The sequence below is a fragment of the Alligator mississippiensis genome, chromosome 5, assembly GCF_030867095.1.
Source record: "Alligator mississippiensis isolate rAllMis1 chromosome 5, rAllMis1, whole genome shotgun sequence".
Lineage (NCBI taxonomy): Eukaryota > Metazoa > Chordata > Crocodylia > Alligatoridae > Alligator > Alligator mississippiensis.
Window position 1 is genome coordinate 68704540 of NC_081828.1, and position 24862 is coordinate 68729401.

At 44.4% G+C, this 24862-nt stretch overlaps 1 protein-coding gene across 1 annotated transcript in view; it reads left to right on the forward strand.

Moving 5' to 3' along the window:
* The window catches only part of WDR47 (WD repeat domain 47), a 62798-nt gene extending 41809 nt beyond the window's left edge, over positions 1-20989 (forward strand). Inside the window, exons 10-15 of the mRNA XM_014602087.3 lie at positions 877-1034; positions 7262-7431; positions 14480-14650; positions 15598-15729; positions 17426-17644; positions 19619-20989. Coding sequence (XP_014457573.1) covers positions 877-1034; positions 7262-7431; positions 14480-14650; positions 15598-15729; positions 17426-17644; positions 19619-19761 — 993 coding nt within the window. The 3' untranslated portion in view covers positions 19762-20989. The remainder of the gene's footprint in view (positions 1-876; positions 1035-7261; positions 7432-14479; positions 14651-15597; positions 15730-17425; positions 17645-19618) is intronic.
* Positions 20990-24862: the final 3873 nt, after the last annotated feature.

Sequence of the window (24862 nt, forward strand, 5' to 3'; positions counted from 1 at the left end):
ATACAATTTGTTTTAATGGCTCAAACAAAGCCATCCTTGTTTGAAACCCATGGGCTCCCAGCCTTCCTGCCACTCTTGCACTCACTGCTCTTGCAGCAGCAGCCAGGTTCTCCAGGCTTTCTCTCCCTCCTCTAGCTTCTGGTTCCTGCCTCCATTCTGGGAGGTAGGGCAGTGCTGCAGGAGGGAGCCAGGCAGCCTGTGCTGCACACATGGCAGGAGAGGATTCCAGGCTGCACGTGCTTCATGCTCAGCAAAGGGAGCTAGGTTACCTGTGCCTAGTGGTGCATTTGTGCTGCCTGCCTGATGGGTAGCCAGGAGGAGAATGGAGCTGTTCTGTGTGTATGTATGGGGGGTGGGAGCTGGGCTGTGTGTTGCAGGGAGGAGGAGAGAGCTGAGCTACTTGTACTTTGAGGGAAGAAGGGTGGAGCTGGACTATCTGTTCAGGGGGGCTGGCCCACACAGCATGTGGTCTGCAGGTCCATAGCCTGCACTGTGCATCTACCAGCTATTCAGAAGTTGGTTAGCCCCGAGATGATAAAACTTTAAAAGGCCTTCGAGATCTATACTAAATAATAAGGTCAAATCATTCTTTTAATTTTCCATGTAAGTAGGTATAGAATAACTTTAGGAGTCTTTTTCCCTACTTTACTTTTTTGCAGATTTCATAATACTCTGGTTTCTATACTCCTGTGTCACGAATAATCAAAGTGTATTGCCTGTTATTTTCCTTAGAAACCATGTGAGCGTTGTATTTGAATTTGACATTGGGATACAAGTGGCTTTAAAAAAATGGAGATTGACAGGCTCTTTGATATGTATAAACTATTACAAACTTTATTAAAACTATTGTGTTTGTTACACTTTTTTCCACAACAGGAGGACAAATCAAAAAAGCAGTTTGTCTGTATTAATACTCTAGAAGATACCCAAGCTGTCAGAGCTGTGGCTTTTCATCCAAGTGGGAATTTGTATGCTGTTGGCTCAAATTCCAAAACTCTGAGAGTGTGTGCCTATCCAGAAGTAATTGACTCAAGGTAATTAGAAATGTATGGTAGCCGTTTACTATATTGTAGTCCCACCTGTTCCACTACTTGCCATTTATTATTGAATGATGATTGTAGATGTATCAGATCTGCTTATGTCTTTAGATTTTTCATACTGTAGTTGGTTAACTTGTTGACCCAGATGTTTTAGTATTTTTAAGAACCTAACAACCATAGAGTCAATATAAGAAGGCCTGTCTAAGTGTTTGTTTTGTGGATTTGTAAACAAATGACACCTAGGTTTTGTTGGGTTTTTTTGCTTGCTTTTGCCAAAAGTATCACAACTTTTCTAATTGTGTGTTGTTTTTGTTAGTGTCTCAAACACAGTTGCGTTGTGAAAGAAATTATTTGAGAACATTAAACCATAGGCACAGAAGGAGGTCTTATGGCTCAGTTCATCTAGCCTCTTTGGTTTGTCTTAAATCTGCCAGCCCAAACTTTCTTTTTTGGGTTAGATAGTCAGAAAAAATACTTGCCTTAACCACTTGAATCCAAGACAACCTTGAACTTAAGACAACCTTCCAATAATTAGATTTTTTTACATAACAAATTTTATATTTTTTCCCCATAATTTTCCTCGTAATAGGGTCTAATTAATGAAAGGTCAATCTTAAATTTGTTTCTGTTTTTTCTTTCTCCTGCTCCCTGCCTCCCCCCCACACTTCTCCCCAGCTGCAGCCAGGAAAGCACTGGGGGGCTCCCCCTTGTGTTGGCACCCCACTGCCTCTGTACCATAGGTTTGGGCCCCCTACCCCACTTGCCACTTACCCTTGCTCTGGAACCAGCAAGCTCTGTTCCTGCTTCAGCCTGGGGCATGAAGTATGCGCTTACCCTGGCCCCAGCCTGGCTCAGGAGTAACTCTGGTAACATCTGCTGCTTCTGGACCAGGTCCAGCAATATAGATATAGTAATTCAGTTATTTGTAGTAAGTGCCATTTTTTGTGCATTTTTGCCTCTGATACTTCTGGGACAATTTACCAGCTTGCTTAAGAGTCATAGAATCATAGAAAATTAAGGTTGGAAAGGACCTCAGGAGATCATTTAGTCTAATCACCTTCTCAGAGCATGACCATCCCCAACTAGAACATTCTAGCCAAGGCTTTGTGTAGCCGGGTTTTAAAAACCTCCTAGAATGGAAATTTGAAAATTTCTCTGGGTAACGTGTTCCAGTGTTTTTACTACCCTCCTAGTGAGAGAGTTTTTCTTAATATCTAACCTAAACTTCCATTGCTGCAACTTGAGACCATTGCTCCTTGTTCTGTCTCCTGCTACCACTGAGTACAGCCTAGCTCTGGGGTGGGCAGAGTCCAGCCCACAGGCTGGATTGAGCTTGTGATGTACTCCATATCCCAGCCATGTCACTGCTGCCAGTTTCCATGGAGACCCTAGGAGCAGCAGGTCCATGACAGCACAGGGCCAGGGTTTCCATGGAGACCAACCCCAGCAGCACTGGCAGGATGTGTGGCAGGGCGGGGAGCTGCTCCAGGGCCGGGAACTTGTGGCAGTGACGGCATGGTCCAGAGCTGGGGTAGAGCTGCTATCTGCTGCCCATGCACCCCGGACAGAAGTGTGCAGGCAGCAAATCGCAGCTCTTCCCCAGCTCCGGACCACGCTGTCACTACTGCGAGATCCCAGCCCTGGCCCCAGAACAGCTCCCCGCCCAGCTGCATGCCCTGCCAGTGCTGCTGGGGCTTGTCTCCATGGAGACCCTGGACTCACACTGTCATGGCCCCACTGCTCCCAGGGTCTCCATGGAAACTGGCTGCAGTGACATGTGCAGGGGGTGATGGGAAATGGAGTCTGGCTGCCAGCCAGATCCACAATTTTGCCCACCCCTGGTCTAGCTCCATCCTGTTTGGAATCGCCCTTCGGGTAGTTGAAGGCTGCTATTATATCCCCTCTTAGTCTTCTCTTCTCTAGACTAAATAAACCCAGTTCCCTCAACCTGTCCTCATAACTCATGTGCCCCAGTCCCCTAACCATTTTCATTGCCCTCTGCTGAACTCTCCTCCAATTTGTCCACATCCTTTCTGTACTGGGGGCCCAAAACTGGACAAAGTACTCCACATGTGGCCTCACCAGTGCTGAACAGAGGGGAATAATCACTTCCCTTGATCTGCTGGCAACACTCCTACCAGTGTAGCACAGTATGCCGTTAGCCTTCTTGGCCAGAAGGGCACACTGTTTGCTCGTATCCAGCTTCTCGTCCATTCTAACCCCCAGATCCCTTTCTGCAGAGCTGCTGCCTAGCCAGTCAGTCCCTAGCCTGTACCAGTGCATGGTATTCTTCCATCCTACGGTCAGGTCTTTGCATTTCTCTTCATTGAACCTCATGAAATTTCTTTTGACCCAATTTTCCAATTTGTCTAGCTCTCTGAATCCTAAATCTACCCTCCAGGATATCTGTTCCCCCCCACCCCCAGTTTGGTGTCATCTGCAAACACCTGAGGGTGTACTCTGTGCCATCTTCCAGAACATTGATGAAGATATTAAACAAAACCAGCCCCAGGACCACCTCCTTGGGCATTCCACTTGATACAGGCTGCCAACTAGACATCGAGCCATTGACTACTACCCTCTGAGGACCAATGATACAGCCAGTTTTCTATCCACCGTATAGTCCATTCATCCAACCTGTATTTCCTTAGCTTGCCTGTGAGAATGTTGTGGTAGATGGTATCAAAAGCCTTGCTAAAGTCAAGTTTTATATCCCATCTACTGGGCTCCCCGCATCCACACAGCCAATGATCTCATCATAAAAGACAGTCAGGTTGGTCAGGTATGATTTGCCTTTGGTGAATCCATGCTGACTGTTCCTAATCACCTGCTCCAAGTGCTTAGAAATTAATTCCTTGAGGACTTGATCTATGACTTTTCCAGCAACTGAGATGAGACTGACTGGCCTAGAGTTCCCTGGATCATCCTTTTTCTCTTTTCTTAATTATGGGCACTATATTTTTCCCTTTTCTAGTCATCCAGGACCTCTCCTGATTGCCATGAGTTTTCAAAGATGACAGCCAGTGACTCTGCAATCCCATCAGTGAATTCCCTCAGCACTCATGTTTACTTTCTGTTTTCCCTCAAATGTCATCAACAAAATAAAGTTCATAATACAAAATGTTTGATTACATGAAGCAGGGGGAAAACTAAAAAAAAAAAACGAATAAAAACACATGGCTTCATTCATTCCCCATGACTAGGTTCATGGCTGGGCTGGGGCCAGAGCTTCAATGTGTTTTGTACCCTGGGAAGGAATGAAGTTGCAACTGCATCTAACAGTAAGTAGTGGGTGGAACAGAGGCTGTAGGAAGCGGGGAGCAGGTGGAGGGGCAGAGGCTGCAGGATGGAGCACAGGTGGTAGGTGGCAGACTGAAGGGTGAACAAGTGCTGGGGGCAAGGGGGCTGGCTGCCCCTCCCCCCCCCCTACTACATAGCCCTCTGGTGGTCCTTTCCCCAATAAGTGGTGGGGGGGAATTTAAGATGAACCTCTGATCAATTAGATTATATACATGGAAAGTTGTAACAAATTTATCTTGGTTCCATATACAGAATCTAATTATTGGGGTGTCATCTTAAATTTGATGTGGTCTTATATTTGGGTAAATGTGATATTTGGTCACCCTGACCCTTGTTCCCGTCAGCTAATATTTTAAAGTACTTCTGCAATCTGTTGAAATTGTAATTTATGTTTAGAAGTTAAGATTTAGCTTTTTTTTAGAAACTGAGAAAGCATACTTTTTTTATACTTATTTTTTTCTTTTTCCAGTTTCTATTACAAGTTTTTAAAATGATCTGTTAGCAGTGAAAGATACTCGGGGGCCCCTTGCCAAACACGCATAGCATAAGCACATGATTTCTGGTACTGGGCATAAAATTCCTTGGGTCTCAGTCATGTAAATGCTGGTGCGTGCAGCTGGGGTTTGGAGCTCCCTAGCCTCTGCTGTCTGCACTGTGGCAGGGCTTTCAGTGTCTGAGCATGGGACCCTGGACTGCTTCCACAGGGTCAGGCAGATGGCAGCCTGGAGTCCCAGATCTAGGATCCAGGGTTGCCACCTACTAGAGTTCACAGAGGTAGCTCAGGACTTGGCACTGCTACCTTCCTGATCCCCAGGTTTGAGCACAAGGCACCTGTATCCCATTCTTTGGGGCTGCCCCCTGCCCAGTCCTGACAGTCACCTGATCATTGGCAGGGGCAGCCCTGGATCTAGGACATGTGCCACACATTCATTTTAAAGTTGGATACAAACCAGCCACAAAGAAGTTCCATGTTATATGTGGAACATCTTTATAGCTGGTTTGCCATTTTGTTCTGCCATAAATTCCCTGAAGGTGTGCTGTGTTACAATTTGTGTGATTAACATGTTAAGTGCATGATAAATGTAACATTTCCTATGGGCCTCTGCTTCTCTTGCCCTATTAACTTGTTGCTGTTATTGGAAAATGCTGCTGTCTTACCTACTGAACTAAAACTTAAAAGTTTAGTAAAATTTTCCACTCATTTCCCACAAGCTTTATTTTTTTTTTCTCCTAATGTCCAAGCAACCAAAAAAAGTAACGGGAGAAAGGGAATAGGGTTTTTGTTTTTGTTTTTTGGGGGGTTTTTTCTTTCATTCCCTAACCGTGAGTAAATGTTGACTTTTTTAGGAAGACAAGAAATAATGTGAGAGAGGTTTTGGAAGCAACATGTAACTAAAAACAATTATAGTTCTCTCTTGCATCAATGTACTGAACATTAGTCATCTGCAAGAAATTATACTGAAGAAGCTGGTTGAAAGCAACAGTAACTTTTCTAGATCTACAGTGTTTTTTCAAAACTCATTCAAAGATGACCTAAAAAACCAATGTTACCATTATACAGAAAACATCATTCAAACATTATTTATCTTTAAACTCTGTGGTGGCTCACTTTGTCAATCCTGCCTAAGAAAGAATATCGATTTATTTACCCACCCTAGGCCTCAGTCTTTCAAACATTTATGCAAATGATTTAATGAGTAGTCTTTGAGGTCAAGGGCATTCATAAGTGTCTATAGGGTCAGGGGGTGGGGAAGTTTAGAAAAGGAGGTCTCTGATTTTGTTTTAATTTCAGAGTCTGAGGAAAAAAATATAACATTAAGCCATTTTAGTAAAAGCTCAGTTTTATCTGTCAGATCTCCTACAGATGTACCAGCAGACATCCATGTTTTGTGTGTCAGTTCTTTTTTGTGTGTGCATATTTTTACACAAAGAATACTTGTAATTTAAGTAGCTTGTGCTTTAGAAATCTGTTTTGGGGCACATTGGGAAATATTTCTGTAGTATAAATATTGGAGAATGAGTGGTGGACTGAGGGGAGAGGGGGCAGATATAAAAAATTAGACTCCCCAGTCTTCCAGAATGAAGATTAAACATATTTAAAGTAAGGTTAAAGTTGTCAAAAATACTTGCCTGCTTTTATTATTTTTCTAAAGTTTCTTAGTTTTGGTGGAAAGGAATTGAACTGTGAAAAATGTGACATTGGAACTGTTGTTCTCTAATGTGTATAAAGGTTAGCTTCTAAATGGACTGCCTTTTGTTATTAATCAAATTTATTTGGTCTTTTTTTGAAACGTGTATGTTGATGAGTAATGCAGGCAGCTCTTGCAGATGCAGTTTATGACATGAGAGTCCTAACGTTTTAGGTAGTGAAAAATGTATTTGTTTGGGGAACAGATCCCATGTAGTGTAACAAAATGCTGCACTATTGCAGTGAAATCCAGTTAGTCATCTCAACTTACTGTTGTCTGTTGAAAAACAAAAACCAAACCTGTCTGTGCATTCAACTGGGATCCAATTTCCTGAGTGCATCTTGCTGTAGTAGTTGCACTAAAATATTAATGACTTGGCATTATTTTTGTAATGGCTCTAGAGGTTCCATTAATAACCATAATTTATTTCTTTTTCTGTGGCTTTAAATTATTTTCTGTTTGCAAACTTATTAAGGAGAAACAATGCCTTTAAAAGTGTTTTAAACGCATGTAATTTTAAACCTAGCAGTAAATTAAAAATATAGCTTTGAACATCAGTCTCTCTGTTCATCAAGTGTGCTTCAGAAGAGTTCCACTTTTTAATTTTTTTTTGCCTACTTCGGTTTCATGTTGTATTTAAATAACTTAATTTACTTTCCTTTTAGGTTATGCATTCTATATTTACAACTAAATAGGAAAATAGTCAACTTCTATTTATTTTTTTTTTTGCAGTGCTTATAACATTCCTAAACCTCCAGTAGTTCGTTTCAAAAGGAACAAACATCATAAAGGATCAATCTATTGTGTGGCATGGAGTCCCTGTGGACAGTTGTTAGCTACTGGTTCAAATGATAAATATGTTAAAGTGCTACCTTTTAACGCAGAAACTTGTAATGCAACAGGTAGGGTATTATGTATACTTGTATGAAGCTTTGTATTGTCATTTGGGAAGGCTGTGTTACTGACAAATGCCAGAGCCATTTGAGTTATGTTTGCGAAACAAAATAACATGTTTTGACCATAGAAACCATGAAACGGGACTGTCCAAATGGGGGCCTGTGGACTGCATCCAACCCACAAGGAGGGAGCCTAAGAGTTCCTGCCCATCACTGCTCCTCCCCATTACCCTAGCTACTGTGGCAGCTGGGCCAGGATCTCTGGCATAGGATAGCGTGGGTGGAGACTTGATGAGTTTGGCTCTGCTGAATGGGCAGCAGCGCAACTTGGGTGGGACTTGTCCTCCTTGAATGGCAGCAGCAGGGAGAGGTATCTGCTTGCATGATGGTAGCAACAGGGGAGGAGCTTGTGCAGCAGCATAGGGGGGAGTATTGCTAGGGAGGGGGTTGCTCACTTGCATGGTTCTGGCAGTGGACAGGGGAGGGCCTTGCACCACTTATGTGGTGTGGAGGGCTACAGATGACAAGAGGTCCTCTGCAGCCTGCCCAGTGTATGGCCCAGAGTCTGCAACCTGTGAGATATGGGAGCTTGCCACTTTGAAGTTGAACAGCCCTGCCATAGAACATTCTGGCATTCTTGAGTCATTTCTAGCTCTTTTTAATAAAGCTTAAGCAGAGTATCAATATAGCAGTAGCTCTTTTACTCTCTTTCTCTCTCTTTCTAGAGGCCTTTGCTAATATGCTCTGCTTCCATAGTCCCATTTTTCATTCCCTCCCCCTTCCTCCTCATCCGAGTTTAGGAAGAGGAACCTATTAATTTGAATCCCAAAAGCCTCAGTTTTACAGTTAACTGCTATAAGTTGACTCTCCCTGTCTTCAAGCCAAATTTATGGCTTTCCATCCTAAGCTACTCTTTTTTTTTTTTCTTTTGTTTACTGCTTTTTTCTAAGAAGTAGCATATCAACTTATTCCTAGCTAACCTGTCATAGCCCTGTCATTCCCTTCCCAATAGGAAGTTAGGGTGCTGCTAGTTGAGGACTTCAGATTGGTGCAATTCCTGGTCTATATAGAATCATAAAATTAGGGTTGGAAGGGACCTCTTAGGAGGTCATCTAGTTTAACCCCCTGCTCAAAACAGGACCATCCCCAACTAGATCGTCCCAGCCAAGGCATTGTCTAGCCAGGTCTTAAAAACCTCCAACCCCTCTGGGTAATTTGTTCCAGCATTTTACTACCCTCCTAGTGAGAGAGTTTTTTTCCCTTGCTGCATCTTGAGACCATTGCTTCTTGGTCTGTCATCTCTGCCACAGAACAATCCCGCTCCATCCTCTTTGGAACCACCTTTCAGGTAGTTGAAGACTGCTATTAAATCCTCCCCGAGTCTTCTCTTCTCCAGACTAAATAAGCCCAGTTTTCTCAGCCTCTCCTTAACCAGGGATCCGGGTTTTCTGTTCACTGTGGAAAAACACAGTAAAACCTGGACTTCCTCATTTTAAGGAGAAAAACCCAGGAAACAGTGGGTTCTCCCTTGCAGAGTGGTAGAGTTCCACCCTGCAAGGGGCTGGGGGGAGAGGGAGGAGGGCGGTTAGGCAGGAGGTGCCATGTGCATTTACACATGCACTTGGCCTCCTGGCAGCCTGGAGAGCAGTTCCCACAGGTAAGTCTGGTGGGAGCAGGGGGGGATTGAGGCCCCCATAGTGAGGGAGAGGGAGGGAGTTGGGTAGGGCTGCAGCTGCTGCCTAGCCAGAACAGTGCATGGGGCTTGGGGCTCAGGGCTGGAATGCATGGCCGCAGAGTCTGGGTGGGGAGGAGGATGGATCTGCAAGCAGCTCATCTGGGGGGGTAGGGCTGGCACCTTGCTACTATGTGCATTCCTGGGGAGGGTATGGGGGGCACATGCCCCCCAGACTTGCCCACCAGGTGGAGGCAGCTGCAGGCTCAAGCCTTCCCACCCTGCTGCCCTGCCCCCAGGGCCTCTACAGCCTACCAGGCAGGACGAAGTGGGGCCAGGAGTGACAGGGCAAAGTGGGGCCAGCCGGGGAAGCTCGAGGCCGCTGCCATGAGCCTTGTGCCACCATGGTGAGGCGCCCCCTACCCACCTGGCAGCAGTGGGGGCAGTGGTGCGGAGATGAGCCCCTCACTGCTGCCAGGTGGGCAGGGAGCACCTTACCGTGGTGGCAGGAAGTTTCCCTGCTCAGCTCCGCTTTTCCCTGCTGCGCTGGCTCCCACTTGTTGGGCTGCAGAGGCCCCCAAGACAAGGACAGCAGGGCAGGGAGGCCCAAGCCCATAACCTATAGCCCTCATCTGCCCCTCCCCTCCCCCCCCCCCCCCCCAGGCTCTGTTTCAGCCATGCTGCCCATGGGGGAGGGGGAGTCAGGCTCCATGCTCCACTCCACTGCAGCAGCAGCTGCCTCCCACAGGTGGCAGCTGGAGCTCTGGCACTGCTGGAGGGAACAGAAAGCTGCAGACCTGAGTCCCTGACCCTGTAGCGCTGGCAGTTGGGGGGCCCCCTCTGGAAGGTTTGGGACCTGGGGGGGGCTGTGGGTGGGTGGGGAGTGAGGGGCACCAGCAGGGCTGGGGGGCTGTGGCTTGCAAGTTAAGGGCAATGACATGGGTAGGGCACTTGCATATCAGGGCTTCTCAGCACCACAAAGCAGTGGGGTGGGACAGCTGCAGCTGGACCTGCATCCTGGTGAGTGAAGTGGGCAGAGGAAGTTCTGATTTTTTTATTTTTTTTTTTTTCCTTCCGCGATTAAAAAAAATAAACCCCAAAATCAAATGCCAAAATGTATAGGTATTTGTAATTTATTTTATTACAGTGGTAAAGGCACTGGAAGGCTTCCAAATTACTTTAAAATTGTAAATATATCAGTAAAATATTCTATTCAACTGATGGATAGAGATAGTGGCACTTCATTTTAATCATAGAAAAACATGGATTTTTTGGGGGAGGGGTTAATCAGAGAATTTGTGGGGGTTTGGGGGGGGGGGTTAAAGAGAAAACCAGGATCCCTACTCAACTCATGTGCCCCAGCCCCCTAATCATTTTTGTTGCCCTCCACTGGACATTCTCCAACTTGTCCACATCCTTTCTGTAGTGGGGGGCCCAAAACCGGACACAGTACTCCACATATGGCCTCACCAGTGCCAAATACAAGGAGGGGAAAGAATCATTTCCATTGATCTCCTAGCAATGCTCCTACTAATGCAGCCCAGTATGCTGGTAGCCTTCTTCACAACAAGGGTGCGCTGTTGGATCATATTCATCTTACTGTCCACTGTAACCCCCAAATCCTTTTCTGCAGAGCTTCTGCTTAACCAGTCAGTCCCCAGCCTGTACTGGTGTATGGGATTGTTCCATCCTAAGTGAAATACTTTCACTTGTCCTTAATGAATCTCATGAGATTTCTTTTGGTTTGTCTAGGACTCTCTCAATCCTAGTCCAATCCAAAACGCTGGCTTGCATCCATAGATGCTTCTCAAGCAAATCCCGGGACGTCATTCTCCCCCTGTACTCGGCCTTAGTGAGGCCGCAGCTGGAGTACTGCGTCCAGTTTTGGGCTCCACAATTCAAAAAGGATGTGGAGAAGCTTGAGAGAGTCCAGAGAAGAGCCACGTGCATGATCAGGGGTCAGGGAAGCAGACCCTACGATGACAGGCTGAGAGCCCTGGGGCTCTTTAGCCTGGAAAAGCGCAGGCTCAGGGGTGATCTGATGGCCACCTACAAGTTTATCAGGGGTGATCACCAGTATCTAGGGGAACGTTTGTTCACCAGAGCGCCCCAAGGGATGACGAGGTCGAATGGTCACAAACTACTACAAGATCATTTCAGGCTGGACATAAGGAAGAATTTCTTTACTGTCCGAGCCCCCAAGGTCTGGAACAGCCTGCCGCCGGAGGTTGTTCAAGCGCCTTCATTGAACACCTTCAAGATGAAACTGGATGCTTATCTTGCTGGGATCCTATGACCCCAGCTGACGTCCTGCCCTTTGGGCGGGGGGCTGGACTCGATGATCTTCCGAGGTCCCTTCCAGCCCTAATGTCTATGAAATCTAGTCCTCCCCTCCAGCATATCTACTACTCCATGCAGGCTGGTGTCATCTGAAAACTTGCTGAGGGTGCACTCTATGTCATCTTCCAGATTATTGGTTAAGTTTTGAAGAAAACTGGCTCCAGGACCAATATCTGGGGCACTCGACTTGATACCAGCTGTCAACTAGACATCAAGCCATTGATCACCACCCTTTGAGCCCAATGATACAGCCAGTTTTCTATCCAACTTACAGTGCATCCATCCAGCCTGTACTTCCTTAGCTTGCCTGCAAGAATGTTGTGAGACCATATCAAAAGCCTTGCTAGATTCAAGGTGTATCATGTGCACTGCTCTTCCCACATCCACAGAGCCAGTCATCTCATCATAGAAGGCCATCAGGTTGGTCAGGAATGACTTGTCTTGGTGAATCCATGCTGACTGTTCCTAGTCGCCTTCTCTTCCAAGTGCTTAGAAATTAATTCCTTGATGACTTGCTCCATGATTTTTCCAGGGAATGCGGTGAGGCTGCCTGGTGTGTTTGGTCCCTGGATTCTCCTTCTTCCTGTTCTTAAAGATGGGCACTGCTTTTGCCCTGTTCCAATCATCCAGGTCCTCTTCCAATAGCCATGAATTTAAAAAAAAATAATGGCCAGCAAGATCAGCCAACTCCCTCAGCACCCTTGTTTGCATCATGTCCAGCTCTGTGGACCTGTACACATCCAGCTTTCCTAAATAGTCCCTAATCCGTTCTTTTGCCACTGTTTCCTCGCCTCTTTCCCCAAACTGCACTGTCAGGTGCAGTAGTCTGGGTGCTGACCTTGCCTGTGAAGTCTGAGGTGAAAAAGGCATTGATCCTCTCCTGCATCATCTGTCACTATTATGTGTTGCTTCCCCCATTCAGTAAGGGACCTGCACTTTCCCTGATCTTCCTTTTGTGGCTGACATACTTGTAGAAACCCTTCTTGTTACCCTTCATGTCCCTGGCTAGCTGCAACTTCAGTTGTGCTTTGGTTTACCTGATTTCATCCCTGCATGCCCAATAAGTATGCTTATGCTCCTCCCTAGCAGTTGTCCAAGCTTTCATTTGTAAGCTTCCTATTTATGCTTTAGCTCATTTGAAGAGCTCCCTGCTAAGCCAAGCTGGTCTTCCGCCATACTTGCTAGTCTTCCTGCCTGTTGGGATGGTTCATTTTACACCCCTTAGTAAGGTTTCTTTAATAGTACAACCAGTTCTCCTGGACTCTCTTTCCCCCTCAGACTGGCCTCCCAGAGGATCCTGCTCATGAGTTTCCTGAGTGAGTTGAAGTCTGTCTTTCTGAAGTCCAGGGTCCTTATTCTGCAGCTCTCCTTCCTTCTTTTCCTCAAGACCCTGAGGATTCCTGTCATGTGAGTGGCTATTATCCCCATTTTACAAGTGGCAAACAGGCTTGATGATTCAGGTCAAAACTATTCAGTAATTGTGGGTGCTCTGTTTAGGATGCTTACAATCCAAGGTTCCCAGAAGAAGTATTACATATCCCTTCATTTATTCAAAATGCTTCTCCCATTGATTTCATTTGGAGCTCTCAACAGCTTCAAATGAGGCACCTCAAAGGAGGAACACCAAATTAGTGACTATGTGTAACAGCAAATTTAAGTCGTGTGTAGGAATGTTATAGGAGTCAGGGATGGAATCCAGTTATCTAATTGCCCAGATGATGAGACTGTCCTTTCTTTTGCAAACATCTGCCTTGTTTGTTTTACCTTCCAATCTCAGCTGTTGTGAAAAAAGCAAACCACGGGATATGTAAATCCCAGTGTCATTTGTAAGCTGTATGAAATAATCCTTTTACTCTACTCAGCAGTGGCAAGGCATTGCCTGGAGTAATTTGTTCAGTTTTGGGTAGTGCATTTTAAGAAAGGTACAGGCTAAGAAAATTAATCAAAGATGTAGCAAATGTAACCTAGAAATAATAATTGGAGGGGAAATGGACTTGCGTAGCACAGAGAGAGAACTGAAGGTAGACAAATATTCAAATATCTAAAGGTTGCTTTAAAGAGGAAAGTAATACATTTTTCTCCATATTCACTGTAGGTAAGATGAGAAGTAAAGGGATTAAAGTGTAGGAAAGATTAGGCATAAGCAAAAACATCTTATCTGTAAGAATAGTTGATCAGTAGAATAGATAACCTAAGGAGCTTGTGGAATCTCCTTCACTAGAGACTTTTAGAACAGATCAGACAATTGTCAGAAGTAAATTAAATGTAGTTGATCTTGTCTTGGAGCAGAAACGTAAACTAAGTCCCTTCCTATCCTATTTTCTTTCTTTTTCTTTCCTTTTTAAAGACAGCCTAATGGAAAACAACACAAAGGATGGAATTAAGATTGTACAAGCTATATTAATACTGATATTTTATTTTTTTTGTGCTTGACTGCATCTTTTTTATAGGTATAATTTCCTAGCTTTTAAAGTGCAAACTGTAAAAACAAGTTTTGCTACATAGCAATTTGAATGTTAACAGACTGCTAATCTGCATTGGTGCAACCTTTAGATCCATTGCACAGGCCCTTGTCACTTGAGCTAAGAGTAATTAATAGTAGGAATATATTGTTATCTCTGTCTAGTGCAGTTCTGCGTAGAGTATGAGATGATTTTCACAGATGCTTATAAGACACTAAAAAAGTATGAGACTTGAATCTTGAGATTCATTGGAAAATCTGTAAAGAAGCCTGCTGTAGTGGATATAGACTCTTCCGCCTTATTTCCCCCAAAACTGGACCCTTTCTGCCCCATTCCTTCCAACCTATCCTGGTTCCATCTCTGTTCCAACTCTCCTTTTCTCTCCAAATTTTGCTTCATCAGAGTCCCATTTCTGTCATCTAGTCAGCCCTGGACTCCATTCCTTTGGCTTCGGATGCCAGTTTCTCTTTATCCTAGCTCCGTTCCGTACTGTCAGAGCAACCGCTTAAATTATTACAAAACTAATTTATATTTAAAGTATATTTCAGTGTTTTCCTGGTTTTGTGTAAATTTATTTTAGGTCCAGACTTGGAGTTCAGTATGCACGATGGGACAATCCGGGATCTCGCTTTCATGGAAGGACCAGAAAGTGGTGGTGCTATTCTGATAAGTGCTGGAGCAGGGGACTGTAATATTTACACAACCGATTGTCAGCGAGGACAAGGACTTCATGCTTTGAGTGGCCATACTGGTATATTTGTTACTGTTGCTTTTTTTATATCTCTATCATCTGACCTGTGCTATACTATATTTCTTCTCACATTCAACATGCACCATAAGTTGTGTGCCTTGTTTTTGAAAGACAGAATGAAGAAAAAGGATCTTTCCCTGCAGTAAGTAACTGAATATCAGCAGCTAGAAACCCAAGCCTACTTCTTGTTCTCCCTGTGAATCATGTGCAGCCTTTACTTTCTCATTGGTATATAGACTGCACTCCAATTTCCAACAGCTGGTTTTTTGAGGTAGGGAAAGGGTGTGTGCTTGTATGTGAGGAAATACAGTATTTGTAATAAAAAAATGCCTTTCCTACTAGCAGCAGTTCTGGCTGTCTACAGTATTACATTACACAAAGTGTCTGGAGCACAAGACTCTTATCTACTTTACTTTAAACCAGTGGTTCCCAGTCTCTTTTTTTTTTTTCATATATGACCCCTTTTCTAACGTGAGCCTGAGGTGTGTTTTAGGGTTTTTTTGTTTGTTTGGGGCTTTTAAAAAAAAATAATTGGACTTTAAGTCCCATGCAAGTCCTATAACCCCTACTTTGCAAATGGCTTCTTTAAGCCCTAACTGAGCAGGGAGGCTGTGTTTGTTTTTCAGGCTAACAATTAAAAGGAAGGTATTCCAATAAGGCACTTGTGGCCTCACCCAGATACTTACTAAAGGTTGAATAACTGGTAATAAATAGAAACTTATGGATATCTGCTGATAGATTTGCTCTCTGAAGAGAATCAGATAACTATCCTAACGTTCTGTTTTTCTTTTTGAAATGGAATATTTAACACACTCCTAACTGTGTAGCATTGATGCTACTATTTAATCTCCAAGTGCAAACGCATTCAGAATTGTGTGAGAAAAAAAGTTTATCGGTCTTTAAATTTTGATTCTTACCAGTGAAGTGAAAAGGATTCTTGTATGCAGGTCATATTTTAGCACTTTATACTTGGAGTGGGTGGATGATTGCATCTGGATCCCAAGACAAGACCGTAAGATTCTGGGATCTAAGAGTACCAAGTTGTGTGCGTGTTGTTGGAACAACATTTCATGGAACTGGTAAGTTGTGCTGTTGTCTTGCACGCTTCTATATTTTAAAGATGGTTCATGTCATTAGCAGGTAGTAAAACAGGAATCTTGCATTATAAAATGGTGACTGTTGACTTGTTCAAGCCTCCCCCTGCTTCTCCACCCCCACATGCTCATTTTCAAAAAGACTGTACCTTCAGCATATCCATTCAAACCTTGGTTATGTTTTTCTTTCTGACTCTTTACCTCAAAAATTATCTATAAAGCACCATAACCTTCGGTGTTTTAAAACAGAAAATGCACTTCCTATCTTAAACATAAAATTGAAACTAATTTAATGCTGACAGAGGTGGAGGGAATAGGAGGGGTGTTTAGGATTTTGAATGTTATGGGTTTTTTAAGGTTTTTTTAACCTTTACTTTGAAATAATTACAGAAATATAGTTGATACTTGCCAAAATTTAGTTTATACCTAAACTTTCAAATTTGTAGTTTTTGGAAGAATGTCACTGTCTCTATATTAATGGAGTAAACACAACTGTTCACTGTTGTGAGGAATACTGGTTCCCAAAACAATCTCTGTGTCTGAAATATTTTTGAACACTTTGCACATTGAGTTCTAGCTGTGTAGGAAAATAAAATCCCACCTACATTCTTTTGGATTTTTTTTAACTATTTCTTTTTCTGTAGCGAAACAAGTAGTCACAGTCTTGGAAAAATTCTGATTGCAGCTTTAACTGTAGTTTTGTTATCACTTCATAATAAGCTAATATGGCTAAATACAGATATTCGGGGGTGTTAGGGGAAGGTTAAATTGATTCAAAATGGCTGCCTTATAACAGGCAAGTCAGGATGGGGGGGCTAGCCAGGGGGTTGGGGATCCAGCAGGCTGGAGGAGATCGGGGATTTGCCAGGGATGGGAGACAGGCACTTCCCATAGCAGGACACAACCTACAGGTGGGGTGGAAGGAGAGGCGTGACCTGCAAGGTCGTTTCTTCCCCCATCCCCACAATGAACCTACACCCCCATCCCTCCCATTGCTTCTCCCCACCAGGACTTAGTTGCTTGTCTCTGGCAGCAGCGAATGCTGATTAAAAGCAGCTGCACCTGGGGTGGCTTGTGGGACGGGGTTTGAGGGGGCTGGCTGGTCAGGGCTGGGGAGTGGGGGACAAAAAATAGCCCAGTCGGGAGTGGGAGGGGGCAATGAAAAGAGCAGCCCTGGGGCTGGGGCTATAGTAGCTGGCTTTTCCCAGCCTTGCAGCTGCACAGGGAAAGTGTACAGAAGTTCCTTGTTCCAATCTAAATCAAATAAGTCTGATACTACATAAATCCAGGCTTATCGTACACCAGGTTCTGCAATTTTTAGATCAGTTCATGTGCATGGAACTTCTGTACAGTTACAGGTTTAGACTGTTTGCTGGTCATTGAGACTGGGTCTGTAAATGTAAGGTCGGTATGGGGACAAGCTAAGTTTTAAATCGGGCAGCCATTTTGAACCCAACTTAACCTTCCCAAATGTCTGTACTTAGCTTATGTATTACAAGTCAGACAAAATTTCAGTAATAAGACTTGGTTTTAATGTCATTTTCTTTGTTACTACAACTACCAAAAATACTTTTTTTTTTTTTTTATTACAGGCATTTCAAATATTTCTAGACTCCAAAGGAATGTAGAACATCTCATCGAGTCTGCATTAATCTAATACATAGAATGTTTTTTCTTTTAGGCAGTGCTGTAGCATCAGTAGCTGTTGATCCTAGTGGCCGTCTCCTTGCTACTGGGCAAGAGGATTCCAGCTGTATGTTATATGATATTAGAGGAGGACGAATGGTACAGAGCTATCACCCTCATTCCAGTGATGTTCGTTCTGTTCGCTTCTCTCCTGGGGCTCATTATTTGCTCACAGGATCTTATGATATGAAAATAAAGGTGACGGACTTGCAAGGTAACCCATCCGCTATGATGTATATTAAAATTAAGTAATGAAGCATGGTTTGTTTTTGTGTTTTTTACTGTTGGAGGCTTGTAAGAAATTTTGGATCTAAAGAGACTAGTTCCTGAGGAAGTATTACTGAGATCTGCGAAAACGTTTTGGAATATACCCACCTGTGAGTCTCATCAACTCTCAGACAGATTCTATTTAATTGTGAATGACTATAGCCTTTCAACTAAATCTGGTTAAGTGTCTTTAAGTGCAATAAGGGAAATCACTGCTACTGCCTGACTGAACCAAAGTTTCAGGCAGTGAGAAAATTTAGACCCACACAACAAAATTCAGATTTAAGTTGTTTTTGAGAATAGGGAAAAAGGAAATAAGAGATTGGGGAATTTGTCTTGTTTTAATGAACTGCTTATTTTTAATAGTACTGAAAAAATTATATGAATTAGTATTTTATACTTGGAGTGAGTAGATGATTGATTGATTGATTGATTTGCATCTAGAATGCTGCAGTGAGCCTCAGTCTGGCTTCTAGGCACAATATAAATGCTAACTCATCAAAAATGCTAATTGACGACCCTGATCTGTAGCAAAGATCTGGCCCACAGAGCTCTATCATCCAGCCTGCAGTGCTGCCTGTGGGAACAACCAGTGTGTGGCATGCAGCATGCACTAGCCCTGGCTCTGCACACATGATATGTGGAGTCCATCTGGCGAGGGCTGTATATGACACAAGAGCCTGGGTATGTGCTGCTAAGGCAACACAAGGCCAGTCTAGGGCAAGCACTGTATGTAGTGCCTGTGCTGGTTTGGCCCTGCATGCTGGATCTAGGGCTGGCCTGGATCAGGGCCATAGACTGGCTCCACATGTCAGATGCAGCATGCAGGACCTGCCTGTTGTGGGCACCCCACATGGATGCACCCTGCATGTGCCCTGGTGCACTGCTGAACACAGTGCATGGGGCTGGGACCAGTGCATGTTGCATGTGACATGCAGAGCTGGATCTGAATTAGACCCACAGACTGGCTCTATATGCCATATACAGCATGTGGGGCCAGTCTGGCATGAGGGCCCTGTGCAGCTTGTGTCCTGGTTCAGGTCATGCTGCATACAGTGCATGGGGTTGGAACCAGTGCACATGCTGCACAAAATGCATGAGGCTGCTCCAGGGTGTGGGCCACATGGTGCGTGCATCAAATTGCCTCTCCATGTTGTAGGCTGGTCTGTGGGTCAGATCCAGCTCACAGACCAGCTCCTCACCCTTCATTTAGCCCATGAAGTTGAAAGAGTTTTAGATCCCTGCTATAGATTATAGAATATGAACGGTAATCATTATTACAAACACAAATATACCATATTTTATCACATGAAAGATGCATGTTTTCCAGCCCTGCTTCATCCACCTAATCGGCTGTAGGAAATTTGGGTCCATGTTATATGTGAGAAATGCAGCTCCCCAGGGATCCAGAGATCTGACAGCTTTGGGAGCCACTGCAGCTCTGCCACTGTTCCCTTGCAGCCAGATCTCCAGACTTTTGGAGGAGACCCCTGGCCAGCTGACCTTGGCACCACCCACTAGGCCGGTGCATTATGTCAATCCACAGCCAAATCTGACATGCTGGGTCAGTTTCAGCATGCAGCCCCAGTATGCCCAGTTGGGGCCCTAGGGCATGGGGTCAGACTAGGAGACCCCAAACCTCAGGTGCTTACCCATACTCCATGGTGAGATCATTTTCCTTTTTGGTGCCTTCCAAAGATAGGGTGTGTATATTTCTGTTCCGAGTGTGCTATATGTGGAAAAAATGGGTTACTTACGTAAATAGAAGGGTTTGTTATTTCTGTGAATACCTTTTAATGTTCCATCCAATGAGGATGCATTCTGTTCAGCAAACTAAATACATGTGTAGGCTATTTCCAAGAAAACTTTTTTTTGTAAGCATTTAAACAGATAATGATTTTTATCCTTTCTATCCTTTTAGGGGATCTTACCAAGCAGCTTCCTATTATGGTGATAGGGGAACACAAAGACAAAGTGATTCAGTGCAGGTGGCATACACAAGATCTTTCCTTCTTATCATCATCTGCAGACAGAACTGTAACCCTTTGGACTTACAATGGTTAGAGTGCAACTAATGGCAACCTATGCAGATAAAGCACAGAGACGTAAGACTACTAGACTTTATTTAAAACAAGCAAACAACTTAGGCATTCAAAGAGCAGCAGTTGACCAGAAGAGTGTCTTAGCCAGAAGAGGCAGTTGTCACAGAATGTCTGATTGCTAGGAGGTCTTGGTGTTTTTAGTATTATTTTGCAGTGCTTTCAGTCTTCCATGTGAACTCATGCTGCTGTGACCTATTGTAGTCTTGTTGCCAAAGTCTATTGGAAGAGCTCCTATGTTGTTGATGTGCACTCAAAGTAATATGAATGATGTGTTTACAGTTTAGTATTAATTGCATTCCTTGGTCTTTGCCTCAATGACTATTTTATAGAGAAACTTAATTGAACTACACCTTAATCAAGTCAATATATATTGAAACTAGATCCACATAAACATAGAAGATGAAAATTTTACTTCTATTGTTTTCACACTTCTGTTGTATGCATCACTTGGCAGGAAAAGGTCTGACTTTTTTTTGTCTCCACAACTTCAACATTGATTTTTATAATATAATTATGAACTTTTAAAGGTGAGTGGGCAGTAACTGCTTCTTGATTATAGTCCATAATAGAGTGTGTTTTGCTTTTCATCTAAGCGGGGGAAATGTAAGCCTATGGAAACAAAATCATGTAGTAAAACAGCAACGTGTTGAAAACAAAATGTAGGTTTTGCTCTTGAAATGTAATGTTTCACTTTTTGAATGCAACAGAATACCTCTGTATGATGTACTGTAGAAAAGTGGATTTGGCAGCATTGTCACAGTGAGCATAATGGCTACCCAATCTCTCAAAGAAAGATGACACCATTTAACACTTATTATAGACAACAGCATGGCTTTAAAATGCTATGTCTGCATGATAATTTTAAAATCACTTAACTTCCCAGTCCAGAAGCTTATTTAATTTTTTTTTCTTGCACTGTTTATGTAATGCAGAATTGCAGTTTTTTTATTTCTACAAAAAAAAATAGATTCTAATGTTTATGTATTTGTTATATTTTCATATTGTACAGTTACTTTTAAATATTAGGTTATTTATTTATTTGAATGCATTTAAGTTTTGGGTTCTGATTTACTAAATTATCTGTTCACTGTAGCAAGCCTTTTTTTTTTTTTTAAACTATTGTATAAAAGTTAAAAGGTTTATTATAGAAGTGTATCTGTGCTATATCTCAATAAAGACCTCCGACATCACCTGAAAGCACAATTACCAGTTATTTCAGTCTCTCTTGTTTGTTATTTTGTATAAGTCTCCCTGTTTTACCTGTAGATTGACAGAATGTTAAAAAAAAAAACTTTAGACCAGTGGTCTCCAGCCTTTTTAAGTAGGAGATCACCTTTGACATTTAAAAGCAACCCAAGATCTACTGTGCATCGCTGTTACCGCTGCCCCCTCCACTTTCCCCCGCCCAGCAGGTAAGTCTGTGGGTAGGCGAAGGGAGGGGGCAGATTGAGGGAGAAAAAATTGTGGGGGTGCACCTCCCCAGCAGGTAAGTCCCACTCGGCCAGGGCCCCACTCAACTTACCCCTGCTCCTGCCTCTAAGGTATTGTCCCTCACCGCGGGGGGCCTCAATCTAGCCCCCGCCCCTTCCCTCCCCCATGATCTGACCTGCTGGGCTGGGTGCGCCTGTGCATGCACACAGGCACTCAGCCCCCCACTCCAGCCTCAGATCGACTCCAAGAGGCTCTGAGATCTACCGGTGGATCAAGATCAACTGGTTGATAACCACAGCTTTAGACCCATGATTCTCAACTGGGGTGCTGCTAGATCTTTTGAGAGTTGCCATGAGGAGGAAGAAGAGACAAGTGCAGGATCAGGCTTGTCCCTGCCTGGCTGTAACTTTGTCACTACTGCCTGGCCCCTCTACAAGGAGGTAGGCACTGTAATAAATTCTTTTTTTTTTTTTTTAAATGGGAAGTTCATAGATTGTAAGGGGCTGGAAGGGACCTTGCAAGATCATTGGATCCAGCCCCACTGCACTAGGCAGGAAAAACAACTAGAGTCAGGTGACCCCACCAAGATGCCCATCCAGTCTCCTCTTGAAGATTTCCAGGGTAGGTGATTGCACCACCTTTGGAGGGAATTTATTCCACAGTCTGGACACCCTGACTGTGAAGAAGTTTTTTTCTTAGTGTTAAGCCTGAAACGGTCTTCCAGGAGTTTGTGGCCATTACTCCTGGTTTTCCCCATGGGTGCCCTGGTGAAGAGTTGACTGAGCCCCTGATGTATTGCCCTGATTTAGGTAAGCTGCTACCAACTCCCCTCAGTCTTCTTTTTTAGGCTGAAGTGGCCCAAGTCGCTCAGCTTTTCCTCATATGGCTTGCCTTGCAAGTCTCTGATCATACAGGTGGCTCTTCCCTGGATTATCTCAAGCTTTTCCACGTCCTTGTTGAAGTGGCACCCAGAACTGGATGCACTATGCCAGCTGGGGTCTCACCAATCCTGAATAAAGGAGAAGAATCACTTCCTTGGGTTTGCTTGAAATGTATCAGCTGATACATGCCAGAGTATTGTTTGTCCTGCTTGCGGTTGCTTCCAGTCTAAAAGGGTTGAGAACCACAGCTTTACACCTTCTGTGTAATCTTAAGTAGTTGACATAACAGAATTACTCTATTTATACTAACTTACTGATTGAGGAGCCTGTTCTTTTTCTATTTATGTGCCTGTGCAATCCCTTGATTCCTTTTTGAAGTGAAGGCTGAGGATATGAACAGGCAGTCAGTTTCTATGTAAAGAATTTCTGGGAAATTGTGTGCAAGGAAAATGTGGCAAGAGAGGCTTTTTGGAGCACCACAGAACACTTGCTGCCACTACCATGCAGCCACAGGCCCAGTGCATGCTGGTTTCAGTATGCTTTCCAGGGACACAGAGGTTTGTTTTGTTTTTTTTTTTATTTCTTTTCTCTCCTTGTCACCCACACAGCTGGTGACTTGTGATTCTTAGTCACAAAATAATATCCAACCAGTATGTTATAATAAATACTCCAGCTTGGGACATTTCTATTATTTTTTAAAGCAAATTATTTCAACAGCATTTCCAACAAGTTCAAAGACCCAGGCAGGCCTCGGGTTCCTGGATAATGACCCATACTTTCGTACAGGGGACTTGTTTGGGTGGGATGGGCTACACCTCTCTCGTAAAGGCAAGCATGTCTTCTCTTCCAGGTTGGCTGATCTTGTGCAGCATGCTTTAAACTAGCTTTGCTGGAAGATGGAGCCACAGGAGAACTTGAGGACACCTCCCAAACAAGACAGGTGACATGCACAAGGAGTACCCAGGTGAGCAACAGGGGTCCAGATAGTCCTGGGAATTGGGGGGTGGCACACATACCAATTCAAGGCCTTAAATGCCTCTACACCAATGCTCATAGTATGGGGAATAAGCAGGAGGAACTCGCCCTCCGGTTAGCTAGTTCAAACTCGGACATAGTAGGGCTCACAGAAATCTGGTGGAATTCATCCCACAACTGAGCAGTTAACATTAGGAGCTATAGACTATACAGGCGGGACAGAACAGGGAGGAAAGGCGGGGGTGTGGCACTCTACGTCAAAGAGCAATACACATCCTCAACCAGCAGGATGGGGTCTGAGGAGGGGCAGGCTGAAGTGCTCTGGGTGAGGATACAGGGGGGTCATGGGAAAGGGACTTAATGGTGGGGGTCTACTACAGACCTCCCAACCAAGGAGAAGAGCTGGACTGTGAATTCTCAGGTCTGATTGCAGAGGCACTTAAGGCAAGGAATGTAGTTGTCATGGGTGATCTAAATCACCCAGACATCTGCTGGGAGTCAGCCAGGTCTGACCGTTCACGAAGGTTCCTTGCTGAAATATAGGATCTCCACTTAACCCAGAAGGTGCACAGTCCCACCAGGGGGAATGCCCTGCTGGACCTGGTCCTGGCCACAGGCGACGACCTGGTGAGGGGACTCCAGGTCCTTGACCACCTGGGTAATAGCGATCATCGCTTGCTGGAATTCACCATCCAGCGCAGGGTGTCAAGGGCCTGCAGCAAGGAGGTAGCCCTTGACTTCAAGAGGGCCAACTTCAATGAGTTGAGATTAGTGAGAGAGGCACTGGGGTCCTGGAGAGTAGGGGAACTGGGTGCCCAAGATGAGTGGTTGCTCCTTAAGGAGACGATACTCAGAGCCCAAGGAGTGATAATCCCAATGAGAAGCAAAGGGGGCAAGAGTGCCCAAAAGCCCCCCTGGCTCACCAAAGGCATTCATGAATGCCTGATTGCCAAAAAGGAGACGTACACCCAGTGGAAGGGAGGGGACTATCACCAAAAAGGAGTATATCTCCACTGCTCGGGTCTGCAGGGGGGCTGTTAGGAAAACTAAGGCAGATACGGAACTAGGGCTAGGATTGAGGATAACAAAAAGTCCTTTTTTAAATACATAGGGAGTATGAAGAAGGCACTGGATAATGTGGGGCCCCTGCAGGATATGGTTGGCAATCTGGTGGTTGCACCAGAGGAGAAAGCAGACCTCTTTAACAATTTCTTTGCCTCTATTTTCTTGTGCAGGAACCAGGACTCCCCTACTGAGATTCAGGATGGACTCAGGAGAAACTCTGCCAGGCCTAGGGTCAGGGAGGACCAAGTTAGGGAACTTCTGGAGGGGCTGGATGTGTTCAGATCAACGGGTTCAGATGCTCTCCACCCCAGGGTGTTGAGGGAATTGGCACGGGTTATCGCGGGCCCCTGGCATGGCTTTACAAGCACTCGTGGTGCTCTGGCCAAGTGCCGGACGACTGGAAGAAGGCCAATGTGGTCCCCATCTTTAAAAAAGGGAAGAGGGAGGACCCGGGCAACTATAGGCCCATTAGTCTTACTTCAATCCTGGGGAAGCTCTTTGAGATGATTATCAAGGAGCACATCTGTGATGGGCCAGCAGCAGGGATGATGCTCAAAGGCAACCAGCATGGTTTCATTAGGGGCAGGTCCTGCCAGACCAACCTGATTGCCTTCTACGATCAGGTCACAAAAGCATTGGACACAGGTGTTGCAGTGGATGTAGTCTTTTTGGACTTCAGGAAGGCCTTTTGACACTGTCTCCCACCCCATT